This window comes from Triticum aestivum, chromosome 5B, assembly GCF_018294505.1.
Source record: "Triticum aestivum cultivar Chinese Spring chromosome 5B, IWGSC CS RefSeq v2.1, whole genome shotgun sequence".
NCBI classification, from domain to species: Eukaryota; Viridiplantae; Streptophyta; class Magnoliopsida; order Poales; family Poaceae; genus Triticum; species Triticum aestivum.
The window spans coordinates 70,565,231-70,577,188 of NC_057807.1; the positions used below are offsets into that span (position 1 = coordinate 70,565,231).

General features: G+C 45.8%; 1 protein-coding gene across 1 annotated transcript in view; it reads right to left on the reverse strand.

Annotated features, from left to right (window-relative positions):
- Positions 1–8,153: 8,153 nt before the first annotated feature.
- LOC123110459 (serine/threonine-protein kinase Nek2) overlaps positions 8,154–11,958 on the reverse strand; it is a 5,425-nt gene continuing 1,620 nt past the window's right edge. Inside the window, exons 2-15 of the mRNA XM_044530984.1 lie at positions 11,815–11,956; positions 11,667–11,733; positions 11,306–11,371; positions 11,152–11,198; positions 11,025–11,070; positions 10,861–10,941; positions 10,719–10,761; positions 10,577–10,626; positions 10,418–10,499; positions 10,287–10,336; positions 9,939–10,012; positions 9,797–9,848; positions 9,251–9,709; positions 8,154–9,063 (exon numbers count right to left, since the gene is read on the reverse strand). Of these exons, the coding sequence (XP_044386919.1) occupies positions 8,491–9,063; positions 9,251–9,709; positions 9,797–9,848; positions 9,939–10,012; positions 10,287–10,336; positions 10,418–10,499; positions 10,577–10,626; positions 10,719–10,761; positions 10,861–10,941; positions 11,025–11,070; positions 11,152–11,198; positions 11,306–11,371; positions 11,667–11,733; positions 11,815–11,900 (1,776 nt within the window). The 5' untranslated portion in view covers positions 11,901–11,956 and the 3' untranslated portion in view covers positions 8,154–8,490. The remainder of the gene's footprint in view (positions 9,064–9,250; positions 9,710–9,796; positions 9,849–9,938; positions 10,013–10,286; positions 10,337–10,417; positions 10,500–10,576; positions 10,627–10,718; positions 10,762–10,860; positions 10,942–11,024; positions 11,071–11,151; positions 11,199–11,305; positions 11,372–11,666; positions 11,734–11,814; positions 11,957–11,958) is intronic.

The window sequence follows — 11,958 nt, forward strand, 5'->3', positions numbered from 1 at the left end:
TATTTTAACCTTCACAAGGACCGGGCATAGCCACACTCGATTCAACTAAAGTTGGAGAAACTGACACCCGCCAGCAACATGTGTGCAAAGCACGTCGGTAGAACCAGTCTCGCGTAAGCGTACTCGTAATGTCGGTCCGGGCCACTTCATCCAACAATACAGCCGAATCAAAGTATGACATGCTAGTAAGTAGTATGACTAGTATCGCCCACAACTCACTTGTGTTCTACTCATGCATATAACATCTACGCATAAACCTGGCTCTAATACCACCGTTGGGGAATGTAGTAATTTCAAAAAAATCCTACGCACACGCAAGATCATGGTGATGCATAGCAATGAGAGGGGAGAGTGTCGTCCATGTACCCTCGTAGACCGTAAGTGGAAGCGTTATGACAATGTGGTTGATGTAGTCATACGTCTTCACGATCGACCGATCCTAGTACCAAACGTACGGCACCTCCACGATCTGCACACGTTCAGCTCGGTGATGTCCCACGAACTCACGATCCAGAAGAGCTTCGAGGGAGAGTTCCGTCAGCACAACGGCGTGATGATGGTGTTGATGAAGCTGCCGACGCAGAGCTTCGCCTAAGCACCGCTACGGTATGACCGAGGTGGATTATGGTGGAGGGGGCACCGCACACGGCTAAAAGATCAATGATCAACTTGTGTGTCTATGGGTTGCCCCCTCCCCCGTATATAAAGGAGTGGAGGAGGGGGGAGGGTCGGCCCTCATATGGCGCGCCCTGGAGGATTCCGACTTCCACCGGGAGTAGGATTCCCCCCCTTCCCAAGTTGGACTAGGAGAGAAGGAAAGGGGAGAGAGAGAGAGGAAGGAAAGGGGGGCCCTGCCCCCCCCCCCTCCTAGTCCAATCCGGACGAGAGGGAGAGGGGCGCGCGGCCTGCCCTGGTCTCCTCTCTCTCTCTCCACTATGGCCCAATAAGGCCCATACACTTACCGGGGGGTTCCGATAACCTCCCGCTACTCTGGTAAAATCCCAATTTCACCCGGAACTATTCCAATGTCCAAATATAATCATCCAATATATCGATATTTATGTCTCGACCATTTCGAGACTCCTCGTCATGTTCGTGATAATATCCGGGACTCCGAACTACCTTCGATACATCAAAACACATAAACTCATATTACCGAACGTCACCAAACGTTAAGCGTGCGGACCCTACGGGTTTGAGAACTATGTAGAGATGACCGACACGTCTCCAGTCAATAACCAATAGCGGAACCTGGATGCTCGTATTGGCTTCTACATATTATACGAAGATCTTTATCGGTCAAACTGCATAACAACATACGTTGTTCCCTTTGTCATCGGTATGTTACTTTCCCGAGATTCGATCGTCGGTATCTCAATACCTAGTTCAATCTCGTTACCAGCAAGTCTCTTTACTCGTTTCGTAGTGCATCCTCCCGCAACTAACTCATTAGTCACATTGCTTGCAAGGCCTATAGTGATGTGCATTACCGAGAGAGCCCAGAGATACCTCTCCGACAATCGGAGTGACAAATCCTAATCTTGATCTATGCCAACTCAACTAGTACCATCAGAGACACCTGTAGAGCACCTTTATAATCACCCAGTTACATTGTGATGTTTGGTAGCACACAAAGTGTTCCTCCGGTATTCGGGAGTTGCATAATCTCATAGTCATAGGAACATGTATAAGTCATGAAGAAAGCAATAGCAACAAACTAAACAATCAAGTGCTAAGCTAACGGAATGGGTCAAGTCAATCACATCATTCTCTAATGATGTGATCCCATTAATCAAATGACAACTCATGTATATGGTTAGGAAACATAACCATCTTTGATTTAACGACCTATTCAAGTAGAGGCATACTAGTGACATTATGTTTGTCTATGTATTCACACATGTACTAAGTTTCCGGTTAATACAATTCTAGCATGAATAATAAACATTTATCATCATATAAGGGAATATAAATAACAAATTTATTATTGCATCTAGGGCATATTTCCTTCAGTCTCCCACTTGCACTAGAGTCAATAATCTAGATTACATAGTAATGATTCTAACACCCAGGGAGTCTTGGTGTTGATCATGTTTTGCTCGTGAGAGAGGCTTAGTCAACGGGTCTACAATATTCAGATCCGTATGTATCTTGCAAATCTCTATGTCTCCCTCCTTGACTTGATCGCGAATGGAATTGAAGCGTCTTTTGATGTGCTTGATTCTCTTGTGAAATTTGGATTCCTTTGCCAAGGCAGTTGCACAAGTATTGTCACAAAGGATTTTCATTGGACCCGATGCACTAGGTATGACACCTAGATCGGATATTAACTCCTTCATCCAGACTCCTTCATTTGCTGCTTCTGAAGCAGCTATATACTCCGCTTCACACGTAGATCCTGCCACGACGCTTTGTTTAGAACTGCACCAACTGACAGCTCCACCGTTCAATATAAACACGTATCCGGTTTGTGACTTAGAGTCATCCAAATCAGTGTCAAAGCTGGCATCCACGTAACCATTTACGACGAGCTCTTTGTCACCTCCATAAACGAGAAACATATCCTTAGTCCTTTTCACGTATTTCAGGATGTACTTGACCGTTGTCCAGTGATCCACTCCTGGATTACTTTGGTACCTCCCTGCTAAACTAATAGCAAGGCACACATCAGGTCTGGTACACAGCATTGCATACATGATAGAGCCTATGGCTGAAGCATAGGGAACACCTTTCATTTTCTCTCTATCTTCTGCAGTGGTCGGGCATTGAGTCTGATCAACTTCACACCTTGTAACACAGGCAAGAACCCTTTCTTTGCTTGATCCATTTTGAACTTCTACAAAACTTTGTCAAGGTATGTGCTTTGTGAAAGTCCAAAAAGGTGAAGGACTGGTACAAAAAAGAGCACTTTCCTAGGAACAATGTTCTAACTTTGTCTCCTGAAGAACTTGTCACTGTGCAAAAGGAGATTAAAAACCTCGGTGATGAATTTGATCGCTATCATGCTGATTGGCTGGGTGCCAAGGTCAGATTCGTCAACATTGCCAACAAAACCGCCAAGGACCACAACACAAGTGTTGCTGCTCAATCGCAACCACAAATTCCTTAGGCAAGAACATCTGCTCAGCCTGCTAAAAAATTTGCAAGTGCAGCTGAAGAAATTTAGGCTGCTAAAGCATTTACCAGGACAACTGAAGAAATTCCTGCTCCTGAAGAAACTACCAGGGCAACACTCAATGTTGCGCTCGAAGAACAACCCAGGCTAGCTGAAGACTCTACTGAGCTTGAAGTATCTGAAATTTTCAGGGTGACTGCATCAGTCGTGCCTGAAGAAACTGCACCCACTTCATCCCCTGCTCCTCCTACAAAGTCTTCAAGGGTGAAGACAGTCACACTTCCTTTTGCATCAGGAGTGAAGAAAACAAAGGCTACGGAGAAGGAAACCACAAAGAAAAGGAAAGCGTCAACATCTGCAGAATCCTTAGCTCCAAAGAAATTGAGGACTTTGATAAGTTCCTGAAGTGAACCAATTGGTGTCATTCCTATTTCTGTAGTGCCATCAAAAGAGATAGTCCCATTTGGTGAAGAATATGTCATTCCATATGACGAAAGTGATGAAGAAACTCATTTTGCTGCTTCCTCAGAGCAGATTGATGAAGAAATTATGGTGGATGCTAATGCTTCACCCGTGCAGGTATCGTCGCCCTAGCCTCAGTTCACTGCTGAGGAGGCTGGTGTTGAAGAAACTGATGAGGGTGTGGACATTGGTTCAACCACTCCACTTATAAATGATGAATATTAGGAGACTGCTCACCCCAATTCACCAATTACCACACCTCTCACTCAAGTTCCTCAGTCTCCTGCACAGACTAAAGAAATATTAACCAGATTTAAAGGATGTCCAACTCCACTCACATCTATTCCTGAAGATATTCCACCTGCATCAGCTCTTGAAATCAACACCCAGACTGCTGTTGAAGAACCTGACGCTCAAATTCCTCATTCGGGTGCAACCAAAGCTGTGCCTAAGGAGATTGTCAAGCCCATCACTTCAAATCTTCAGCCCAAGCCCACAAATCCTTTGTCTAGCACAAAGAGGCCAAAATTCAACAAGGCCAACTTCTTCGCTGAGCATCATTTCTTCACTGATGAAAACCCTTATGACTCATCAAGATTAAGGCGCAAGAGGTTCTGGACTGCTACCCAGATGAATTTCTATGCCACAGTTCTGTATGAAAAGGAAAAGGTCTTCCAACACAGGCAAAATCATCATGTGGATATGGAGTCCATTCCATGCTTTACTCCAATTCTGACTGTTCTTCACGAAGTTGGACTCCTTTCCTTCTGTTCTGATATATGTGATTGGAATGAAGAACTAATTCTTCAATTCTATGCAACTCTGTACATTTCTGGAAGTGCTTTAGACGTCAACTCATGGGTACTAGACTGGATGACTGATAATACTCACTATAAAGCTCCAGCCTCTAAATTGCTTCATGTTGTTCCAACTAGTCCTCCGTCAGAAGGTGCAAGGCTCATATATGAGGAATCTGAACTTTCAAATCATCTCATGCAAGTGTTGATGAAGCCTTCGCATCAAGTCCAAGCTCCAAGAACAACCTTCCTCGTGAAGGATTTGCTTTATGTGCCTAGAACCGTCTATCGCATTCTGACCAAAACCCTCTGTCCAATCAAAGGCCACAACTCTGAAACAACCGACGATCATGCTAAAACTTGACATTTCAAAGGCATTCGACTCTGTTCAATGGTCGTTTATTTTGGAGGTGCTGACGCAGATGGGCTTTGGGAGGAGATGGAACTTCCTCGACAAGGATCATGGTAAACGGGATACCGGGGAAGCCATTCTTAAACTGTTAAGGGCTAAGGCAAGGGGAGCCGTTGTTCCCAATGGTCTTTATTCTCTGCATGGAGCCACTGTAGTACCTATTCAAATTCGCAGCGGCCAAAGGATTGTTAGCACCCCTTGCCCGCTCCTGTGTTCACCAGCGAGTCTCGATGTTCGCAGATGATGGGATGGTTTTCAAGCCGGTGGAGCTAGAGTCCAGGGTGTGCAGAGCCATTTTGGACCTATTCGGACATGCATCTGGATTATCCGTAAACATGACAAAAAGTGTTGCAATGGCCACAGGTGCTCTCATGAGGAGGTGGACGCAGTATGTACCTTGCCGGGTGGCATGAGTGGGGCATTTCCATGCAAGTACTTGGGTCTACCTCTAACAATTTGGAAGCAAACGAAGGCGCGGTTTTAGGGTGTCGTTGACCAGCTGGCGAACTGCCTACCCAACTAGCAGGCAACATTACTACTGAAGAGTGTGCGTCTAATTCTGGTTACCTTGATGCTATGCGCGATCCCGATACACACGATGTTGGCACTCGACTTACCTCCAGAGACACTTTCGGCGATGGTTAAGATATGTCGTGGATTCCTCTAGTGCGGCAAAAAGGAGGCTAATGGTGGGAACTGTGCGGTCGCGTGGGACATGGTCTGTAGGCCAAAATGGGTTGGCGGCCTGGGAATCCCAAACCTTGGATGGATGAATACAGCTCTGAAGGCGAGATGGCCTTGGATCCAGAGAACAGACGAGTCGAGACCCTGGTCAGGACTCCCTATCATTGTGCCCAAAGATTCGGTGGCCCTATTTCAGGCGGCGGCGATGGCGGTTGTAGGAGACGGGAAAGAAACACTATTCTGGGAGGATCGATGGCTACATGGATTCCTCATTGGTGAGCTTGCGCCGCTGATCTACGACAGGGTCCCAATGAAGGTTAGGTCGACGAGAACAGTTGTTGCAGCTATGGAGAATGCAGCCTGGCCAGGAGACATTGGGTCGGACATGGATGAGATCGTGCAGCAGCAGCTCCTGACACTATGGACAAGAGTAGAGACGGTGCAGCTCAATACAGATGTGCAAGACTCCATCAATTGGGCTTGGGAAAAGAATGGTGAGTTCTCTGCCCACTCAGCATATGCGGCAAGATTTGCGGGATTGGAGGTTGCACCAACGTCCGGATTCACTTGGAAGTCGAGGACGCCGCTACAGTGCCGCTTCTTCGTGTGGCTAGCCCTCAAGAACCGTTGCTGGACGTCTGACCGGTTGGCGAGGCATGGACTACCCCACCAGGACGCATGCCCTTTTTGTGACCAGCATGACGAGACAATGAATCATCTCATGGTAAACTGCATCATATCCAAGGAGGTGTGGCACTAGATTAGCGTGGTGATGGGTCGGCCAGAGTTGGAACCACTGGCCGACGACACTTTAGGCTCTTGGTGCATTAGACAAGAGCAACATACGGAACAACAGCGAACCATGCGAGCGTTGTGTCTGCTAGGCATGTGGGTCATCTGGAAGCACCGGAATGATATTGTGTTTGATGGTGCGGTACCCTCCACTACCCAGGTCATCTGGCAGTTCAATAGCGAGGGCAGGATATGGAGACAAGCAGGGCTTCTAGGAGGGGGTCTAGATGGAGTTTTTGCAGGACTGGCAAGGTGGGCGGTGGGTGAGTAGTTGGTCTGTATATAGGCGGATGTTGGCGGAGGTGGTTGGCGATAGCCGTGTAACGAACGTTGTAAACTGCTGGGAAGTCTTACCCCTTCTTCTTTATAAAATGGTACGCACACCCACGCGTATTCGAGAAAAAAAAACGGCTAGAAGGTCTGCAACAATATTGAAAAGGATGGGCGATAGAGCATCCCCTCGCATACTCTCTTTCTCATCTGAAAATAATGACCAATGTCATTATTTACCTTCACACCTACACTACCCTCACAAACAAATGAATCGACCGATCGACACCATTTTACTGGAAAGCCTTTCATGCGCATAGCTTGCTGCAAAAAAGGACATTCAACTTTATCATACGTATTTTCAAGGTCCATCTTGAGGATAACTCCATCGAATTTCTTAGAGTGCAACTCGTGGATGGTTTCATGCAAAACCACAACTCCCTCTGGGATTTGTCTTCCAGGCATGAAAGCCATTTGTGTAGATCTTGCCACCTTGTGAGCAATTGCAGTCACACGATTAGCTGCAACTTTTGATGAAAATCTTAAAGCTAACATTGAATAAACAAATTGGATGAGACTGTTGTATCTTAATAGCCTCTTCTTTTTTTACAAAGAACGGTGATAATGCCGAAGTTTGGTTCGTACAATGGAAAATTCTCACTGTCTAACTCTACTAACATAAGCATAATATCTCCCTCACAAAAAAAAACTTAAGCATAGTATCACCCTTGATGACCGACCAGAATTTCTCATAGAACTCAGCCCGAAACCCATTTGGCCCCGGTGCCTTATTATGCTTCATGTCTGAGATTGCATCCCACGCTTTTTTTTTTCCCAAAAAAAGGACCGTCGGAATGGCTCAGGCCACACTTGAAACTCCTGCTGCCTACTGTAGTACTCTATGCCCATAAACCCTCAAGAAAGAATCAGGGGGAAAGATGAACATAATGCATTCCAAAACTCATCTAGAAAAACGAGAGGCCCTGATAAACAAAAGCACATTTTGATTGATGTGTTCATTAGCCAGCACTTGTAGATTACCAATGCAAGGCAAAGGGTGTTTGCTTGGCAAAGACTCAAGAGCATACGCCACCGGCTGTAATCTCCCAAGACGGATGCAATGGATCGACAAGGAGACTGTTCTCCATCTCCATCTACACGGTACCGTTGCCTCTGCGACGCCCGCATGGCGCCAAGACATACCCCGTGCGCCGTGCTCCCGAGATCCACGCCATCGTTCTCCTCTCCCGTCTCCTATCAAAGGCAGCTGGGCACATGGGGAGATTCGGCCCCGTGCCAAACCCCCAGGTTCTTGTTTTTGTTTTCTCGTCACCACATGGCCACGCCGCCCCGTTTGGCAGCTTGCCCCGGCTGAGATCCTCGCTTGTTTAAGGACAAGCCGTGGTTTAAATTCAGCTTGGAATCAAGCCGCGCGCGCAGACACAGGGCTTAGGTTAGGTACATCACATGGCATCTACCCATCCACGCATGGATTTTCAAGTCGGAATAACATGAAAGCTTCCATTCCAGCATTTTTAAACTTGCTACCTATGCTCGTAGGAGGCATAGGATTCTTGCATTGACCCAATCAGGAGACAGATCATGGCATAGGCATAGCATAGAGGATCATGGCATGATTGAAATGGGGCAAGGCAGGCAGCATGGCTACAAGGGTTCAAGGTCTTGCCGGATCCAGGGTTCCAACTTAGCAGTACAATTCTACTACTACTACTAGTGCTACTAGTGCTTCTACTGCTGCTACTAGTGAACTGGGGTTACTTACTAGCTATAGCTAACAAGTTAGGGAAACAGCAACACTGAGATGGTGTTTGCTTTGGTCCCAGCAGCTAAACTTCAGGCCTAACACCGATTTAATTCAACTACCTCAGCTACGTCGGTCGGTCGCGCATCACGTTACAAAAATGGCGACCGACCGACCGTGGAGACGGGCGCTGCCGCTACGTCGTCTCCTTGAAGCTCTTTGAGAGCCAGATGGCCGTCTCCCTGGGGGACGCCTTCTCGGGGCCGAACGGCTTCAGCAGGATCCCCAGCTCGTCGTACCTCTCCTGCTGCAGCAGCTGCGCGCTGAACTCCAGCAGCCCCTCCAGCGCCTCCGCGCGCTGCTGGAACGACGACATGTCGAACCGCTGCAGCCTCGAGTCGTTGGAGCCCCGGCTCGACGCGGCCGTGGCGTTGCGGCCAGACGAGTCGCTCCCGTTGTCCCCGCCGTCCGCGCGGAGCACCTGGATCGTGCACTTGTCCTTGGTGATCGACCGGTTGATGAAGGGAGGGGTGGAGCATGAGCCGTGAGCTGAAGAGAGCTTGTGGATGGAGTGGAAGGGGTCCTCGGATGAAGCAAGTGGAAACTCTGCGATCCTGTCGATTCGAGGCGCGTTCATGGAGACATCAGGGGAGCCTAGCTGGTCAACAATGCTGATGCTGCGCTTGATGGGCGTTTCATATGTCGACAGCGGGAGGGATACTCTTCGAGCCAGTCGAGCACTCTTGTTCACAGGTGTCACTGAGGGCGGCTGCACGGGAGAAATTAGACGCTCAATGAATATTCAAACATTTGCTTAAGCAAGTAGCAAACTAAAGAATGCAAATTCATGTTAGAGCCACGCCTATGATTGAGGACTATGGCATTTCACTAACAAATGGAGAACAAGTTTATCAGTAATATTTATTAGAGCATAAAGAATCAATGGCAAAAAATACCTCAGCGCGGTTTGTTCTGTTATAAGATGTTTTTGGAGTTTCAAGCCTGTTTCTACTTGTGAATGTCTTGGCTGGATTACTCTTGGGAGTCCTTAGGATGCTTGATGTCTTGGTTATCATGGCTTTACTGGTAACCTCGTCATCCTCAGCCTGACTGCTGTCAACCGATAACTCTTTGCAACTCTGAGTAGTTGTATATTCCTTGATGCTCCGAGTAGAACTAACAGAGTTACGCTCGGGTGATGGCTTGCTAAATGTCACGATCCTATGACTTCCCAAAGAGTTTCTCCTGACCATTCTTCTGCGCGCAGAATCAGGGACATCATCAGGTACTGTCATCTTCTTAACTTTGTCAGTCAGAGATTCATTGATGGGATGAATATTGCGAGTAGGACTAGACTTCAGTTGGACTTGAAACACATAAGGCTGAAGTTGAGGATGTTTCAGCAGTTCTCCAGCCTATACAGGTATAAGTGGGTATGTGCATCAGAGAACAAATTTGTATGAAAATAAATGGTAGATTGGCAAATGACTCTGAGGAATTACGCTTGGTCTGTGCTCTGGGCTTTTCCGCAGCATGCTCTTAATAAGTCCCCGACTGCATGAAGGAAGTAAAAGTTAAGCATGCTCCATTCGGGTAAGATGACAAGCAAAATTGAGTGAGAAACAAAAAAGCTTGCTAACTTACAATGGACCAGAATATTTGGTAGGCAATGGTGATACTATTGACTTTGTGATCTTGTTAATCAAAGCTTGCATGTCCTGCCATGAATTAATGACAACCAAACCCTCATTAATTTCTGGGGCCTTACATGGTTAGTACAATGTGAGCCTAGTTATTAGTACAATGCAGGTTTACTAATAATAGAACATAAACGTCCTAGACGTGTCAAATAATCTAACTTAAAGAGCATAAAGTGCTCAGCAGGTAAACAATAATGTTACTTTGTAGTTTGAAGTTTGACCAACAATTTGCAATAATCTATAAACTAATTACATCCATGGGCACAAAAAATAAGGAAATCTAGAGACTTACGAAAGCTTTAAAGGCAGGCCTGAGAGCAGTCATTTCGTATATACAACATCCTGAAACAGAAAAAATATATATATAAGTATGGAATCACAAGTTTTCAGGAAACTGATTTATCACATAGAAGTGATACATACCTAGAGACCAAATATCAGACTTGCTACCATATGGTATATCAGCAAGAAGTTCTGGGCACATATAGCTTGGTGTTCCTACCACCTAGGTTCAGAGCAATATAGTACTAAGTACACCATCGACTATGCATAAGAAAGACAAAAAATATTTTGATCACTTACGGAAGACGCCAGATCATCAGAAGTCAGTATTTTTGCAAGCCCAAAGTCACCTGCATGTTATTAAATTTGGAATCACATCATTACCAGGATTGCATAACTCATACATAAAGTATTGCACTTTTTCTGGGACTAAGCTACGTACCGAGTCTTATAGTTTGGTCCCTGGCAATGAAAATATTGGAGCACTGAAACAAATTAGCAGCATCAGTACACATTATTATCACGCCTTACAAATACAAGTACCATCATACGCTCCAATTGAAGCACTGTCAGTTGTCACTGACCTTCACATCACGGTGAAGAATGTGGTTTGTGTGCAAGTAATCAAGAGCCATAAGGAGCTGCACGAGCCACTTGCAAAGCTTCTGCAAAATGAGAACAGTTAAAAGTGCGTTCCTCGACAAAACAACTTAAAGATGACAAAATAAAAGCAAGGCAAGAACTGCACCTCCTCAGAGAAATAGGTACCATTAGCTCTTTTAATAGCTTCAGACCTGGACCAATACATATTGTGTTAACTACAGGGACTAAAGTTTGTGAAAAACTGTTTAAAAGGACATCACAGGGTAACATACATGTCTCCTCCCTGACAATAACCAATTACAATGCAGACATAGCAACCCTGAAAGTTCAAATAGACAGAATGAGCATAACACATATATTAAGTAAAACTGAAGCAATTTCGCCTTCCTGCTTGCCAGTTTAGGTCTTTTTTGTCCTTTTACCTACCTTCTCTACCCACGAATCTTTGTACTCCACGATGAACGGATTTCTCACAGTTGCAATAAGCTGCATCTGCATGAAGAACAATTCCGCACAATTCAGTGAAAGGAAAGCACAACACAAGACAATATATCTTGCTAGTTCAATGATTCGGATCAATTCATCACTGGCCAGCTAAACTCAATAGCACCATCAGGTGGTAATTTATTTACATAACTAAATCTGCACCACGTCTACTTATAGTTCGTATCAAAAATGACATCAGTAAGCTGGTCTTGATGAACAAAAGATTTTTCCCTTCAAATCATAAATAGGCACCCAAAAATGAAAAGTGTAGCTTGGGAAGATGAAGCAGAAGAAGATTTACCTCCTGGTGGGCAGACCGGCGAGTGCGGTCCGTTTGCCGCGCAAGCCGAATCTTCTTCAGCACATACCTGCACGAAACTAAGCATCAAAATGACTGAAACAAAACTGGCCATAGAAGGCGAGTGAAGGGGGGTGCTAGTCAGCCTCACTTCTTCTTCTCCACCTTGTGCCTCACCAACAGAGCAGAGCCGAATGCTCCTTTCCCAATCTGCTCCAATACCTCATACTGATCCATCCTTGTTGAGTCTGCTGCAGCTCGCACACAGCAGGATATGCTCTTTTTAAACTATCCT